At 36.8% G+C, this 16,745-nt stretch overlaps 2 protein-coding genes across 6 annotated transcripts in view; both read left to right on the top strand.

Annotated features, from left to right (window-relative positions):
* Positions 1–3,108: 3,108 nt before the first annotated feature.
* On the top strand, positions 3,109–5,108 carry TEX12 (testis expressed 12; the record flags this gene model as incomplete). Its single annotated transcript, XM_079708532.1, has 4 exons — positions 3,109–3,180; positions 3,941–4,052; positions 4,142–4,197; positions 4,968–5,108. The coding sequence occupies exons 1-4, from the start codon at positions 3,118–3,120 to the stop codon at positions 5,106–5,108; spliced, it is 372 nt and encodes a 123-aa protein (XP_079564658.1). The 5' UTR covers positions 3,109–3,117.
* Positions 5,109–8,708: 3,600 nt separating this feature from the next.
* BCO2 (beta-carotene oxygenase 2) overlaps positions 8,709–16,745 on the top strand; it is a gene marked incomplete at both ends in the record, with an annotated part of 41,759 nt that continues 33,722 nt past the window's right edge. For 3 of the 5 annotated variants that reach the window (XM_079708531.1, XM_079708529.1, XM_079708528.1), the window contains one exon: positions 14,087–14,223. Coding sequence is in view for 1 of the 5 variants with exons in the window: in XM_079708527.1 (XP_079564653.1) it covers positions 8,709–8,796; positions 14,019–14,223 (293 nt within the window). Of the gene's footprint in view, positions 8,797–14,018; positions 14,224–16,745 lie in introns of those variants that run through there. The other 2 variants (XM_079708527.1, XM_079708530.1) reach the window with 2 other exon arrangements.

The raw sequence follows: 16,745 nt of genomic DNA, 5'->3' as shown, positions 1-16,745 counted from the left end.
GTAGCTTATACAACAGAGAAGAGATTTAAAAAATAAAATGTCTATGCTGTTCTCTTAATCTGATGTAAACATTTATGTATTAGGTGGAATCATTTTTTCCTGGAAATATTTTAACAACTAGATAACTACCTGTTTAGATATCATACAATGTGAAGGCTGGGAGAGGAATTAGGTCAGTATTTCTGACTTTCAGATTTGATGGACCATTAAGAATAATAACAACAATAATGACAGTAATGAAGAAGAGATAAACACTGAGTGGATAACTTTACATTTTACCAAGTAAGGACATTAAAAATCTAAAAAAATTTATATTTTTTGTTTCTTGAGAGGACACGTTAACATCAAAAAATTTATGACATAGTAACAGAATAAAAGAATCTTTTAAAGTGAGTGCATTAACTTTAGGAAAAACTCATTACTTTTCCCTTCATTTTATCACAAATAGGGAACATTTCAATACAGATTGCTATCAGTCCTCAGATAGTGAGTAGAATCCTTTAAAGACTATCAATAACTGCACCATAATCACTAGTCTAGCTTTATTAAATGACTTACATTTCACAATAATGCCAACTCAAGTTAAACCGAGTACTTTTTTCCTAGGAGCTTACTTGAAACAATTGGCTTTTCCACAAACCAATAAATAAACATATACACACAATACTTACGTCTTGACAACTAACATTTAAATAAGCCAAAGGGAAAAAAATAATATGTATGTGTTAAACATAATTTGCTAAGGTGTAAGATTGTGGACCTGGAATTTATGGGAAGTGTTATTGACCTTTGTTTTATGAGGTGATATGCTTTTTATTTTCTTCCACAACTAACGGAGCATTAAGTGTGGAACGTCTGTCTTTCAAGTTGCAGGTCAAAGTCACCACATTAAAGCTCCCCATAAAGCTAAACCTCAAATACGTGAGCCACGTGTGTTACAAAAATTTTTTTTTCAAAGCTGCCAATGAAGTTGATTAGTTATTGACACATCAAGAAGGGAATTTTCTCAACCGGTGTGATTCCGAAAGTTTGGTTGCACCAAAGAGAAAAAGGTGAAGGAACGGAGGTTCTGGATGCAAAGTCTCGGTTTGAGGGCCAGGGGAACTCAGGTTTAAACCGTTGCTGCAGACCCACCATCTGGGACAGGATGTAACTTTTACTTGGAAAGTGGTGGTGGTGTGCTACTATTTCGTGTTCCTTTTCTGAGGTTCCAAAAGGCTGGGACACACCCGGCCTTCCTCTGGCAGTTCTTCCTTGGTCTTTCTTGAGGAACCAGTCTCAGATCTCTCCCTTCTTCCACAAACACTCACTCGGAGGTGGCGAGTTCTGTTTCATGGAGACTCCAAAGGGAGAGGCAAGGCGGGAAAAATCCCCCTCTCCTCGGCAGCGTGGGAGGCGGGGCAGACGCCTCACGTAATCTGCGCGCTGCACGCTGGGAAAGCCGCCTCCCCGAGCCTGCGCACTCGCGTGCACGCCGCGCTTCCTCGTTCCCGTGCTTTGGCTGACGAGGAAGCTCCCGACGCCGCTGAGCCACAGACAGCTCTTGGGCTGGTGATGAGCGCCCACGAGAGTGTGACAGGGTGTGAAGCAAGGCAGTGAGAGAGGGTGGACGCTTACCCGCAGGGTCTCTAGTGGGGCTGAAACGCTAGTGGGGAGGAAAGGAGGGGCGCGGCAGGAAGTGAGAAGCAAGATAGGTGGGATGGCCTGGGAGGCCGAGATGGCGGTGGGAGGAAAGAGAAGGTGAGGAGAAAACGGTTGCACAAGGCCTGGGGGTAGTGCTTGGTAATGACGAAGGCACCAACGCCTCAGATTGCACAGCCGGGGTCGGTGGCTGTGAACGGTATTTGTCACAGGTGGAGGCCCAGCCTCTAGACCAGGCCTTGATTCAGCTGAGAGCTTAAACTATGACAGAAAATCTGTTTTTACAGAAGCAGAATTACCTAATGAGAAGAGTTTTGATTCGACATACATGCATGTTCTTTTACTGTGAGAGAGGCGAGAAGAGGTGTGAAAGGAAAAGGGAAGAGAAAAAGAGGAAGGGAGACGAGAACCACTCTCGTGTTCGCTTCTCTGAAACATTCTCAAACTTCCCAAGGCAGAGTGAGCACGACTGTGCATGTGTAGTATTTTCTACGTCTTACCGTTATAGCGCTTAAATTTATATACTAGAAAGGTACTGACAGGAATGTAGAAGCACTATATGGAATTTACTAGACAGACATCTTTATTATTTGTTGTTGCTGTCTTTCTGTCATATATATGAATATTACACATGACTAAGCAAACAGATTCATTACAATTTTCCAGGTCAGCAGAGTTTCTCAAAAAGCAAGCAAAGTAAATGATAACTTGAGTGTAGACAGAGATCCTTATCTGTTAGGGTGTAGAGACTATACCATTCTAGGTTTCAACATTTTTCAAGTTTAAACGTAATCTTTCCCACTCCCAGGGAAATTATCTTCAGAATTTATGGGAAAGTAATTTAAAAGTAAAATGTGATGCTCTATGAAGGTAAGATAGGACAGTGGAAACAGAAGTCTCTTTTAGACTAGAAGAGATCTTGGTTCTAGTCTGGCCCAGTTTTACATGTTTGACTTTGGTCAACTATCTCTGCCTCTGTTTTCCCATCTGTAAAACTGAGATTGAATTAGATGAACTGTAAGATTTGTTTCAACGTTAAGATTTTGTGAAGGCTGAAAAATCCTGAATGAATCCTGAGACAAGGCGGAAAGTGCCAAAGAGACAGGCTTGGCTGACTGTATATAGCGGGAGTAGAAGAAAATCATGGGGATGGTAGGCTGGCCCAGGTGATGTATGACTTTGGATGCTCTACCGTAGAATTTGAGCTTAGTCTGGAGCAATGAATGGTCAAGGGAAGGTGTTTTGAGTTAAGGGAATGCAGTCATCAGAGTTTTGAAAGACTGCCCAAACAGCAGTTGGTAGACTGAAACAGAGAAGGGAGAATTTGAGTAGGTTAGGTAAGTGACAAATAATGAGAGCCCAAACTAACAGTGGCAGGAGGAGTGGAAAGAAAGGGAAGGATTCAAGAGAGCTGCAGCATGAGTTTGTACCTAAAATTGACATTGCTCTAAACTTTGCAGCTCTTGCCTCCAGAATATGATGGCCAGTCACCTTGTAAAACCTGATACTAGAAATTGCAAGAGACCAAGAGAGTTGGAGGTAATCTTTGTGCTTGTGGAGCCTTACTCTTTTATTTTATAAACTTCTCAAATGTTTTCCATTTAAGATAATTCTACTGATAAATGGAATTGGATGTCTTCATATTCCCAGAGCTGGGATTGTCCCAGCAGGAACTATGTTGACTCCAGCTGCCTTTTCACTAAGTATAGGCCTCCAGGAAACTATTGGGAGGTTTCTTTGTGGTAATTTGTGATCTAGAGACAGAAGTGGGTTCAAGCCTTTATAATACATAAGACTTTACATGATTATTTTGATATCTAAGTAGGATACCTAGGTACTATACTTGCTGATATTTTTGAAAAAAAGCACTGTATCCTGCCCTTCTTCACCACTACCCCACCAATTGATCTGTTTACATTTGGAACATTATTTGTTCCCTTAAAGATTATGTTATCTTGCAAAAATTTGCAAGCATATGGCTGTTATCCAAATGAAAGTCTTGCTCTTTTGCTATGGAAAACATCTGCTGCCTCAAGATACAGGAACTTTTTCATCAGGGGATTAATACTATGTTCAAAGTCTAAACACATAATAAAATTATTATGTTGAACAAAGTTGGGCCTAAAAGTTTCCTGGTTAATAAAATTACAAATAACTAATCAGGACACAAGAGTATATAATTTCCAGCATGTTTGCTTTTTTCTGAAAGAAGTTTTATTTGCTTTTTTTTTTTAAACAATGTATATATCTTAAGCATCTTGCTAGCAATTTACGTATTTTCTCTACTTTCTTCTATTAGCCTCAAGTGCCAGATAGTCCACAACTGTCCTCTCTTGGAAAATCAGATTCTTCTTTCTCTGAAAGCTCTGGACTATTTTATAAAGATGAAACCCTGGAGAAAGATTTGAATGGTGATCTATAAAGTGCTTGTATTTCTATACATTGATATTATAATATGGAAAATTTATTATAGTTAACTTAGTGATTTATTTTTGAACAGATATGAGCAAGGAAATTAATCTAATGTTGGCTACATATGCAGAGATCTTAAGGCAAGTACTTACAGTATATTCTCTTGAGTCTTTATTTTAAACACAGAAGTTTTCTTCTGGAAACTCCGTAATGGGAAGTTTAGTGCATGGGCTACAAAACCTATCTAGTAATTATAATTTTGAAATTTTTTATTCTACCTCAGTTTCTTATAATGGATTAGTTGTTTATTTTCAAAGACTACCATTTCCACTAAACATCTTTTGTTTTGATACTCTCAGAGCTGAAACAAGGCTGGATATATTTTGTTCTCTAATTATCAATAGATGATAAAACACTTAAAATTTTATGAAAAAACTTTCAGAAAGATACCATTTGGTGAAGTTAACCATAATAATAGAGTGATATTAAAGATAAATATATTTATGAAATGTTTAAATATTATCAATATACATTTGAAGGCTGAATTTAAATATTCTATTGGCCTGAGACTATCATGTTTTATAAGGTGCTTTTTAAAACTACTGGACAGTCACTGTATTTGAATAATAGTTTGTGTGGCTGTTAAGATAATGTATATAGTTTAATATTAGAATTATAATGTGTAAGATACACATTCTGCTGTGTCAAGGGACTTTGAGTAGTCAAAAATATTTGTGGAACTAATTTAACTTTTACTGAGCAGCGTTTATAAATTAATGAAGCTTTTTGATGTACAAAGCCATTTAAATGAAATAGCTAACATATATAGCATAATAGAACACGTCACTATGATAGTGTGTTTAGATGTTATGACTATCTAGTTTAATGTAAAACTTTTTTTCCCCATTAGTGAGAGAGCAGCAGTAGATGCATCTTATATTGACGAGATAGATGGACTCTTCAAAGAAGCCAATACTATTGAAAACTTTCTAATACAGAAAAGAGAGCTCCTGAGACAGAGGTTTACAGTGATTGCAAACACACTACACAGATAAAATTGTGTACTTAAAATAAGCTGAGAATTTAAGCCCATTATTGTTGTGATAAAAGAATGACATTTGTGCTCTGAATGCTCTCCAGTTGTTAAGAAAATGTATACCTTAAATATAGAAGGGGAAACTCCTTAAATTTCTTTTCTCGATTTAAAAGGGGCATTAAGCTGGACATTAATATGATACATAGCTTTTCTTTTGAGAGTCAAATATTTGTCATATTTTATAAAAGCGTAAACTGTTTAAATTGTATATGGATCCTCTTCTTTTTTTTTTCTTAAACCTCCTAACCTTTCTTAAATTTCTAAAAGAAGACTTAGTGAGTTAATTCGATAATATTTAACAATATTGCACTTTTTCTTTAGAATATTTTGTTTAAATAGCAGATAGATAGCTTTGGAATAGTTTTAAGATGTTTTTCATGGTCAGCATTGAAAAAAATTAAAACCCAAAAGTAATTTGTCCAGTTTCTCAATATGTAGTTAAACCGTGCTATTGCTATTTAATATTACCATTTGATTATTTTCACTATTATTATTATACATTGCTAATAAAAATTTGGTTTAAAATTATTGTCTTGTGGTAAAATAAAAACCAGAAATTACTAACCAGAACTTTATGTGAATTGACTTTTTTATACATCAGCCATATCAATGGTACAGTTTATGAAGTATATTTAGAAGCCTTAGCAGCTAGCTGTGTGGTATAGGATAAAGATTAGTGGTCCAGAAGTAAAGAGATTGTTTAAACAAGTCAATCTCAGTGAGTCATTTCAATCCTATTATAATTCAGAAATTGAATTCGGACTAGGAAATCTCTAATATTTATCTAGCTGAAAAAATCCTCCCTTTGTTGGAAGGTACTGCTATGATTTTATTGAAAACTTTTTATGTTATATAATTATATGTGATAGCTATATTGATCAGATTTTAAAAATCACAGCACCAATTGTTCAATCATATAGATAATTCAATCTGTTATTTGTATATTTTGCCTATATAAGCAATCACAAATTTGGACATATCTACAGGCAGTACTACAGGGAATTTGGTATTCCTCAGGTGGACAGCATGTTTGCCTTGATGCCTTCTAAATGTTAAAATCTCATTTCATCAAATTACTATTTTAAGGCATATATACCACATATAATAAATATTCATACAAGAAAGCACTGAAAACAGTGAAATAAAAGAATATTTACTAAAAGTGTTGGTTATTAAGTGGAAAAAATTATTTGGTTTGTAGAGGGATATGTTAACGTCACAGGGTAGGTTGGAGGTCAATGAAGATTAGAAGGGGGATTTTTAAAATTTTTTATTAAAAAAATTTTAAACATCTTTATTGGAGTATAATTGCTTTACATTGTTGTGTTAATTTCTGTTGTATAACAAAGTGAATCATCTATACATATACATATATCCCCATGTCCCCTCCCTCTTGCTTCTCCCTCCCACTCTCTCTATCCCACCCCTCTAGGTGGTCACAAAGTACCGAGCTGATCTCCCTCTGCTATGCGGCTGCTTCCCACTAGCTATCTGTTTTACATTTGGTAGTGTATATATTTCCATGCCACTCTCTCACTTCGTCCCAGCTTACCCTTCCCCCTTCCCATGTCCTCAAGTCCATTCTCTACATCTGTGTCTTTATTCCTGTCCTGCCTCTGGGTTCTTCAGAACCATTTTTTTTTTTTTTTAGATTCCATGTATATGTGTTAGCATACGGTATTTGTTTTTCTCTTTCTGACTTACTTCACTCTGTATGACAGGGTCTAGGTCCATCCATATAAATGAGATTTTTAAATACTGAGTGCAACAGGAAGACTGTCTCTGAGTTGATATGACAAATCAGCTTGATCTTGAGTTATTCTGTTACCTTAGAGTTATTTAATGTTTAAATACGAAGATGACTCTGCTGGTCCATCATCATTAAGAAATGTTCTTGAGTTATTTTTTTTCTAAGCATTTGTTATTAATGTGAAAGATAAGGCTAACATTGTTTCAGAGTGGATTTCGTATTATATTTGTTATATCTTGATAGTGTCACCATTGTTCAGCATCTGGTTTTTCCCTGTGCAGGTTAAATTTGATCATTTCATTGGGTGTGTATAAGACTAGGGAACTGATATTTAGTCACAGTGTGTTTACTGGTCAGAACAGCTACCTCCTGGGGAAAAAGTTCCTGAAAGCCTAATTAATGCTTATTTTTTAATCAAATTGGATGTCTTTGGTACCATCCACATGAGAATAATTATCTCACAACTGGAAATATGCTATTGCAGGAATATATTTGCCCTTTAATTTATACTTATCACTCATTTCAATAAGATTTCATAAGTTTATAAATTATTTTTCACTAATTACAAATCAAAATATATATCGAGTCTTTTTGTACATCATGATCTGCCAGACACTGTGGGGAGTAGAGAATAGTTTAAGATACTCTGTTCTCCCTTCTGACAAGTTTAGCCACTCTTTTTTTTTTTTAACATCTGTATTGGAGCATAATTGCTTTACGATGGTGTGTTAGTTTCTTGCTTTATAACAAAGTGAATCAGCTATACGTATACATATATCCCCATATCTCCTCCCTCCTGCGTCTCCCTCCCACCCTCCCTATCCCACCTCTCTAGGTGGTCGCAAGGCACCGAGCTGATCTCCCTGTGTAACCATTCTTTTCTTGAAATACACTTACGTGTCTTTGCTAGGAAGACATGATATGTCAATGTTAAAAGTATTTCTGTGGCACTGCTATTAACTCCTTCTAGTGGGAGTTACTAGAAGGCTTTGGCAAGGGAGTCAGATAGGTAGATTTTGAAATGGGTTTTTTAAAAAGAAAGAGGAGGATATTTCAGGCAGGGAAAGATTTGTTCAGAGGCACAGAAGAACAAAAACGTGGTAAGTCATTTTACTGGGCTGAGAATTCACAAAGGGGAATAGTGTATCATCTAAACTGCTAGAGAGCAGGACAGAATCTGTTCTCAATTTGTAGCACAGTATTTGATACATTGGAGCTCAGAAATGTTTGTTAAATTAATAAAATGATAAATGGTTATTAGTTTTTTAAGGGTATACCTTCACAGGGCTTTAGTCATACTAGATTATTAGAGAATGTTTTGCAAATTAAGTGAATAGAAAAGGAAAGGTGAAATGCTGGAAAGGCAGAGAGACAAAGGATGAAAGATACGTTGTGGGCAGATTGTAAAGTCCTTTGTTGACAGATTAAATTTGGACTTTATTCTGTCAAGGAAGAGGAGATCTGAATCATTCAGAGGAGAGGAGTGGCGTAATGAAATTGATCCCCTGGATCAACTGACTTAATTGTAGTGTGAGGACAGATTTGAAAGAGGAAAGTTTAGGGAGGGAGACCACTATTGGTGGTCCAATTTCAGTATTTCTAACAGCAACTTACTATAGATAGGTTGTTGGGATACTTGTTCTGGAAATGAGACTAAGAGCGGTTGCAGGCATTTTGAAGTCCTGCCCTTTAATCCCCACCCCCTTCTGTCAGTGAGCCGGGGACAACCCAGGAAGTGAGTGTTTCACTGCCAGTCCGTGTGAGGATTTGGGAATCACAGGATCTGCTGCTACTGAACTCAATACAAAGATGTTTTTTCAAATCTTTCTACGTTTTGTCAGCAAACTTTCTACCATTGTAACTGGTTTCCTTTCTGTGATAGTGCACTGGATTCCAGGTAGGGGATTTGCCCCTTCCTCTTCCTCTTTCTCCTTTTTCTACCAGCCTGAACTTAGATCTCTGTGCCTCTTTCCTGAAGAATACTAGGGGCTTCTGAAGTTTTCCAATCTGTGTGGAGCAGATACAGGCGGCAGCACTGCAGAGCTGGGAGTTAAAGAAGATTGAGTCAGGATTTGTTTACTTGTTGTCAGGGAAACAGCCTTTCTGTTTGTATATTTTATACAACATAAAGGGGTGGAATTCAGGGTTTAGGAATTCTCTTGGATCTGCAATAGGAAGAATATTCACTATTTAGAATTTTCTCATTTGAAAATCACTGCTACATGTTCTAATGTAAATGTTTGGTTCTTCTGTTTGCATTCTGGGGGACTGCCTTAAAACCTCTGTTTATTGTTTTGTAGCTTTCTATTGTATCTACTAACTGTTACATGATTTTATTCTTGAAATTGGCTGATACAGAGCTATTAGACATCATACTGATATGCACTAAAAACTTTAAAATTATTTAATTCGGGGGTGGTGGTGATGGTGTGATGAATTGGGAGATTGGGATTGACATATATACACTAATATGTATAAGATAGATAACTAATAAGAACCTGCTGTATAAGAAATAAATAAAATTCAAAAACAAAACAAAACAAAAAACAAGAAAAAACCTCATTGTCCTTCAACCACACATTCCCATTGTTCTTGAATCCTGCTTTATGGGAGGATGGCACCTGAAGAGGGAAAATAACTGCCCAGGCTGTTATATCTTTCTGATAAGTATCAGGCTGCAGTCACTTGTGAACGTTTCCCTCATTAGGTTTGGATAATTAATTGCTGAGTCTTGCTGCTTTCTTTTGAGAAAGGGGCAGTATATAAAATATATTTTATTAAAAAATGCATCTGATTTAAGAATAAATGCTCAATTTCAGGGCTGCAAAAAATGAAAAAAAAATTATTTAATTCAATAATGTAGTTCTTGCTCTATGTAAGGCAATGTGTTAGGTAATGGGGTGGAGACAAATACAAGACCCTGTACTTAAGGAATACTTGTAGTAGAAGTCCTAAAGTAAATTCATCTTTATCACACTAGGTGAAGTAAGACAAATGCCGTAAGAGAGCTAAAAGAGATGCTGTGTGATTTCAGACTAAGGAGAATCAGTTCTTACTATATGAAATGGGAATGTTGTGACTATATGAAATGGTGACGTGGGCACTGCATCTTGAAGGGTACATCACCTTAAGCAGATGAGAAATATCCTAGGTGAAGACAGGTATACGGTTATGATGAGAAGAGATTGGAGAGTGGTCCAGTTTGGCTGGAGGAGAAGGTATTAGTGAGAGGCATTACTGGACAGGTAGGTTGGTGTGAGACTGTACAGTGCCTTCATCAATGCCTGGCCAAGTAGTTCAGACCTTATATGGTAGACAGTGAGGAGTCATTAGTAAAGGTTTTATGGAGGAATATACAACACAGTCAGATCTGTGCTTAGAAGATGAATTCAGTAGCAGTGCTCCCTAATGCTTTTACGTTATAGCTCACATAGAAAATGATAATATTTTTACTGCATACTGGAGTAAATTGGATGGGATTTGGAACCCCATGAGCTGCGTAGAGCTGGAGGTGATTGACATGGGGACTCTGGCCATCCTAAGGGCTAAGGGGATCAAGAGGCCCACTGATTAGGAAGCTCTGGCATAGATGATAGCTTCCCTATCTAGTTTCAATTAAGAGGCTGTGATAATATCCATCTAAGAGGTTGTGAGGACCTAAATTATGACAGTAGAAAGGAAGTTACTGCTAGGCAAGAGAATATGAAGCATCAGTGCTTATGAGAACAGGTTCAGGCTGGAAGAAAAATTGGGGAAGCTGCCCAGGAGAGGTGGACTGGTAAAAATCTTTACAAGGGATTTGTCCCAGGCACCCTTGCAAACTTCTGAGCCCTAGTAATTTATAATGGCTACCCTATATCATCCCCTTGTCCTCTTCCTGGCATTGTGTGGGTATAATCAGCAGAATTTAACCACTTATTGAATGTTAGGGGGACAGTGAAGGAAGACAAATTCAAGGCCCACAGAGATTTTGAAGCTAGGTTATTTAGCAAGTGGGAAAATTGATTTGGAAGGGAGAAAATGAAAAATTCTCTTTTGACATGTTGAGAGTCACCTGCAAGAAGTAATTGGTGAAAACAAGGGACTAGATGAGATTACCAAGGGAGAGGGCTGAGGTTAAAGAGTAAAGGTCCAAGGCCAGACTTTAGGAACACATTCATGAGGTGATAAGAAGAGGAACCAATAACGGGAATTAACTTTTGGAAATTATCTACTATTACTATATTTAATTATGATGATGGACTTGAACAGGAAGTGTTATCTGCCTTTTATTCTCATTATCCACATTTTATCATTGAAAAATCTGAGGCTCAGAGTGATTAGTAACTTGCCCAAGGTTGTTAGCTAGTAAGTAGGAAGCTGGCATAAAGCAAACAAAGAGGAAGCAGGAAAGTTAGAAAAGTGCAATGTCTCAGAAGCTAAGAATAGGAAGGGGTTTAAGGAGCTGTTGCCCACAATATCAAGCACTATGGAAAATATGAATAATATATAATAAACTGCCACCAGCATGCTATGGAGTACAGAACATATAAACATGTAAATATTTTCTAAAATGTAAAATGTTTTAAGTTCATGAATCTCTATTAAGACAAATACCCAATCAGAGTATTCAGTTTACTTCTACTTAAGTAAGAGGAGTAAAAGATCTGACCTCAGGGAACTTATTTTAATCTAAGAGTGAAAATAAGATAAATACGCATAATAATAATGAAAGTAGTAAGATAAATACCAGAGGGTTTCCTTTTCTACGTTTTCAAAGCATCCTCTTTATATCTCTAATCTTGTGGCTCTCAAATTTTATTGTAGTATGCCTAAGAATACCTGCTTGCCCTACCTCAGAGATTCTGATTTATTAGGTCCAGAGTGGGGTCCATGAATCTGCACATTAGCAATAACACCAGGTATTTCTGTTACAAGTAGACCCCAGGCCAGACCTTGAGATATAATGCTCAAACAAAACGCTGACTACAGTATAAATGATCTACTTGTATGTCTGTTTCCTAGGCAGTGAGTTCCTTTACATCTGAGTTCTAACACTTTTTATCCCTCAGCAGTGCCTATCACTTTGTGAATGAATAAATAATTCAAAGAAAGAAGATATTACATCTTGTTGATTGGTCATTGAAAGCTACATAACTAATAATAGGTAAGATTGTTTGAGGAACTTCCCTGGTGGCGAAGTGGTTGGGAATCTGCCTGCCAATGCAGGGGACACAGGTTCGATCCCTGGTCCGGGAAGATCCCACATGCCATGGAGCAACTAAGCCTGTGCGTCACAACTACTGAGCTTGTGCTCTAGAGCCCGCAAGCCACAACTACTAGCCACTGTGCCACAATTACTGTGCCTAGAGCCTGTGCTCTGCAACAAGAGAAGCCACCACAATGAGAAGCCCATGCACTGCAATGAAGAGTAGCCCCTGCTCACCGCAACTAGAGAAAGCCTGCACGCAGCAACGAAGACCCAATCCAATCAAAAAAAAATTTATAAAAAAAGACAAAAAATTTTTTGAGTATTTACTATGTTCTAAAAACTTTATATAACCTAACTTGTTTATTATTTATAGCCTTAGGAGCAATAAGGATTATTATTATTCCCATCCTAGAAGGAGGAAGCAGAACAGAGAGGTGGTCTTCCTCAAGGCTAATTATTTGGAAAATGGAATGCCAAGATTTGAACCCAAGCATTCTAGAGCCAGTCAGAGCCTGGGCCACACTCTTAAGTATTACACTATACTGCCTCTTAAAGGAAATAGCATTTCAGGTAGACTTTGAACAATAGATAATATTTCCTTAGGGATAGATTAGTGGGAAGGACATTCAGGGTGAAAGTGAATTTTCTTTGGGAGATCAGGAAATAGTTGGGTTTGACCAAATTGTTACTTATAGGAAAGTAGAAGGACTCAAGTGCTCTAAACTCAATTTTTGAAAGAGTTGAAAGAAGTGGGATAATAGGTACAATATTATAAAATGTTTTGCTAAAACAATAGTGTCCCTATGTTTTAGTTAGGTTTTCTAGTTTAGACTTCATCGCTGTTAAAGTTTTATGAAATAAAATAAAGGACTATATTTTATAGTATCTAATTAATTATGTACTTGACCACCCCTCTGTGTTAGGAAATACTGCCCGTGAACACTGAATAAATATGAAATAAAGGGATAATTTTCAGGTCTCTATTATAAAATAATGACTTTTTTGTGGCTTTTGAATTTCAGGTAATTTCAGACCAGGTTTCACTGCATAATTTAATTTATGATACCTTTTTCCTAGAAAATGCCATGTTCATTTATGTGTGTACCATTAAAATAGCAGAAATTAGGGGCTCCCCTGGTGGCGCAGTGGTTAAGAATCCGCCTGCCAGTGTAGGGGACATGGGTTTGAGCCCTGGTCCAGGAAGATCCCACATGCTGTGGAGCAACTAAGCCCGAGTGCCACAACTACTGAGCTGACGTGCCACAACTACTGAAGCCCATGCGCCTAGTGCCTGTGCTCCACAACAAGAGACGCCACCGCAATGAGAAGCCGACGCACTGCAACAAAGAGTAGTCCCTGCTCACCACAACTAGAGGAAGCCCGCGCACAGTAACAAAGACCCAACGCAGCCAAAAATAAAAAAATAAATAAAAGTTTTAAAAAATAGCAGAAATTAAATTGCAGATCCTATTAAATTCTCATAAATCACTATGAAATCTTTGGGATCACATTCTGGTGTACCTAAAGTACTGAGGTCAATGTAATTATGATAATATTGAATGGTGGGTATTTTTTATTATAACAATGATGTGTAGCTATTAGTACATCTATGCTTAGCATGTAGATTCAGTGTTGTGAAAAGGCCAGCATTGTTCAACTATGAGAAATGACAATAGGGGTAACTAAAGTCCTGAGTTAATTCTTAGGCAGATTTGTACTGCAAGAACACAAAAAGGATTATTGTGGTTCAAAAATGGAGAACCAAAGAGTTGGTGGTCTGAGAATGAGGAAGGAGAGGAATTTGGGGACTATATTTGGTGTTAGGCTTATACTTCTCTTACCAGTAGATGAGTTTATTGTCTATGGAGAAACAGGAATGTTCATAGAAGATTGGTAAAATTTTTGTGCTTTTGATTTCCTCTTCACAGTGTTGAAGAAGTACGTGGAAAATACTCATGAGAAAAAAGTGATTTTCAGTAAGCGGAAGAGCCTTCCGTGTATTGCATCACTTTTAACCACGGTGGAGGAGACCCCGCAGATCATCTCTGCTCCAGTCCGGGGACATTTTCCTAAGTGGCTCAATGGCAGTCTGCTTCGAATTGGACCTGGGAAGTTCGAGTATGGGAAGGATAAGTAAGCCTTGATTTTGGAGAACAATTTGGATTTCTTAGCATGGACTCGTTCTATGGAATGTGCATTAGTATCTGCTTCCTCTCTGAGGCTAACATTGCCATGCAATCCCTTTGATTACAGATGAGGAAACTATAGTCTACAGAAAAAAATGGAGATTTAATTCTTTTTTAAAAGTTTTGACTTTTCTGCTTTGCAGAATACTGTAAATTTTAAGTCATCTGAAAGTTTATGCTAAAAGAGAAGTGTCAGGAACTATCTATAGGACTAGCAAGCTCTATTTCATCACAGGTTCCTGAAGGAAGGGGCAATGTCTTCACCTCATACCACTCCCTTACCCAGTACTCCCCAGACACAATGGCTCTTTCAGTTCCTCAAACCAGGCATGTTTATTCTTGCTCAGGGTCTTGGCATTGGCTTGCTCATCTCTCTTCCCAAGTCTGATTCTTGTCATTCAGATATGAGCTCAAATTTCACATCCTTTGAGCCTTCCCTGATCTCCCAATCTAAAAATGCTACTATTTTTTATATTACTTATTTTAATTCCCTGCATTATCAATATCCAGTATATTTTTGTTTGTTTATTTATTTATTAGCTGTGTTTCCTCACTAGATGGCAGTCCCATGATGGTGGGGACATTTTCTTGTTCAACCCATATCCCCAATATCTAGGATAGTGCCCTGTACTTAAATAGCACTCAATAAATATATGTAAATACTTGAAAAAACCCCAATAACTCTTTAGTGAATTGTTTCTCTGTGTGTCTACTAGGGACATGAAGTGATGTGAAGAAACCACTATGGTCAGGAAGAAATCTACTTTGCTTTAAACATTTAAAAATATTTGAAACTTTTTTTTCATTGTGAAAGTTTTTACCTGTATAAAACTTTTTGACATATAGAACAGAGTGTGGAAAAAGTGTGTACCACATCCTCTGTTAGCACTTTGGTGTATTTCCTGCTAATCTCTATAGATTTGCTTTAAATAATCACAATCATATGTAGAATTTTTTTTAGTGAAGTATAATTGACATTTAACATTATACTAGTTTCAGGTGTACAACATAATGATTCAATATTTGTATGTATTGTGAAATGATCATCACAATAATTCTAGTTAACATTCATCACTATACATAGTTATGAAATTTTTTTTCTTATGATGAGGACTTTTAAGATTTACTCTCAGCAACTTTCAAATATGCAATAAGTATTATTAACTATAGTCACCATGCTGTACATTACATCTCTTATTTATTTTATAACTGGAAGTTTGTACCTTTTCATCCCCTTCACCTCTTGCAATCACCAATCTATTCTCTGTATCTATGAGCTTGTTTTTCTTTTTCTTTTTTTTTTTTAAGGTTCTACATATAAGTGAGATCATATGGTATTTGTCTTTCTCTGTCTGGCTTATTTCACTTAGCATAATGCCCTCAAGCTCTATTCATGTTGCAAATGGCAACATTTCTTTCTTTTTTATGGCTGAGTAGTATTCCATTGTGTATATAGATGCCACAACTTCTTTATCCATTCATCTGTCCATGGACACTTATGTTGTTTCCATATCTCAGCTACTGTAAATAATGCTACAATAAACATGAGGGTGCATATATCTTTTTGAGTTAGTGTTTTTGATTTCTTTGGATAAATATCCAGAAATGGAATTGCTGGATCATATGGTAGTTCTATTTTTAATTTTTGGAAGAACCTCCATACAGGTTTCCATAGTGGCTGTACTAATTTACTTTTTCACCAACAGTGCGTGAGTGTTCTCTTTTCTGCACATCCTCCCCAACACTTGTTATTTCTTGTCTTTTCAATAATAACCATTCTAACAGGTGTAGGGTGGTATGTCATTGTGGTTTTGATTTGCATATGCTTGATGACTAGTGATGCTGAGCATCTGTTCATGTACCTGTTGACCATCTGTATGTCTTTTCTTGGAAAATGTCTATACAGATCTTCAGCCCATTTTAAAACCAGGTTTATGTTTTTTTTGCTATTGAGTGTATGAGTTCTTTATATATTTTAGATATTAACTGAATTTTTTTGCCCTCATTTAAAAAAATTTCATACTGTCATAAGCCTTTTTATCTGTGTTGCTACAAAATCTGAATGACTATTACTTTTAATGGCTGGATGATATTCCAGAAATCACTGCCCTTTAAAAAATATGGTAAAATACACATTACATAAAATTTGCCATCTAAAATTTGCCAACTATTTTTGAGCATACATTCATTAGCATTAAGTACATTCACACTGATGTGCTATCATCACCACGGTCCATCTACTTTTCATCTTGCAAAACTGAAACTCTGTACCCATTAAACAGTAACTCCCCATGCTCCCCTTCCCCAAGCTCCTGGCAACCACCTAATTGTACCTTCTATTAGTTATATCATTCCTATGGGCCTGGTGGGGATCTGATTACGGTCACTGTGCTTCTCCAGCTGTTGTTAGAAACATATCAAGAATTAGGGTCATGTTTAAGATATATTTTTAATAACCCAGATATTTTA

The sequence above is a fragment of the Hyperoodon ampullatus genome (assembly GCF_949752795.1).
Source record: "Hyperoodon ampullatus genome assembly, chromosome: 7".
NCBI classification, from domain to species: Eukaryota; Metazoa; Chordata; class Mammalia; order Artiodactyla; family Ziphiidae; genus Hyperoodon; species Hyperoodon ampullatus.
The sequence above is the reverse complement of the archived record's forward strand: the minus strand, read 5'-3'. Positions and strand labels throughout refer to the sequence as shown.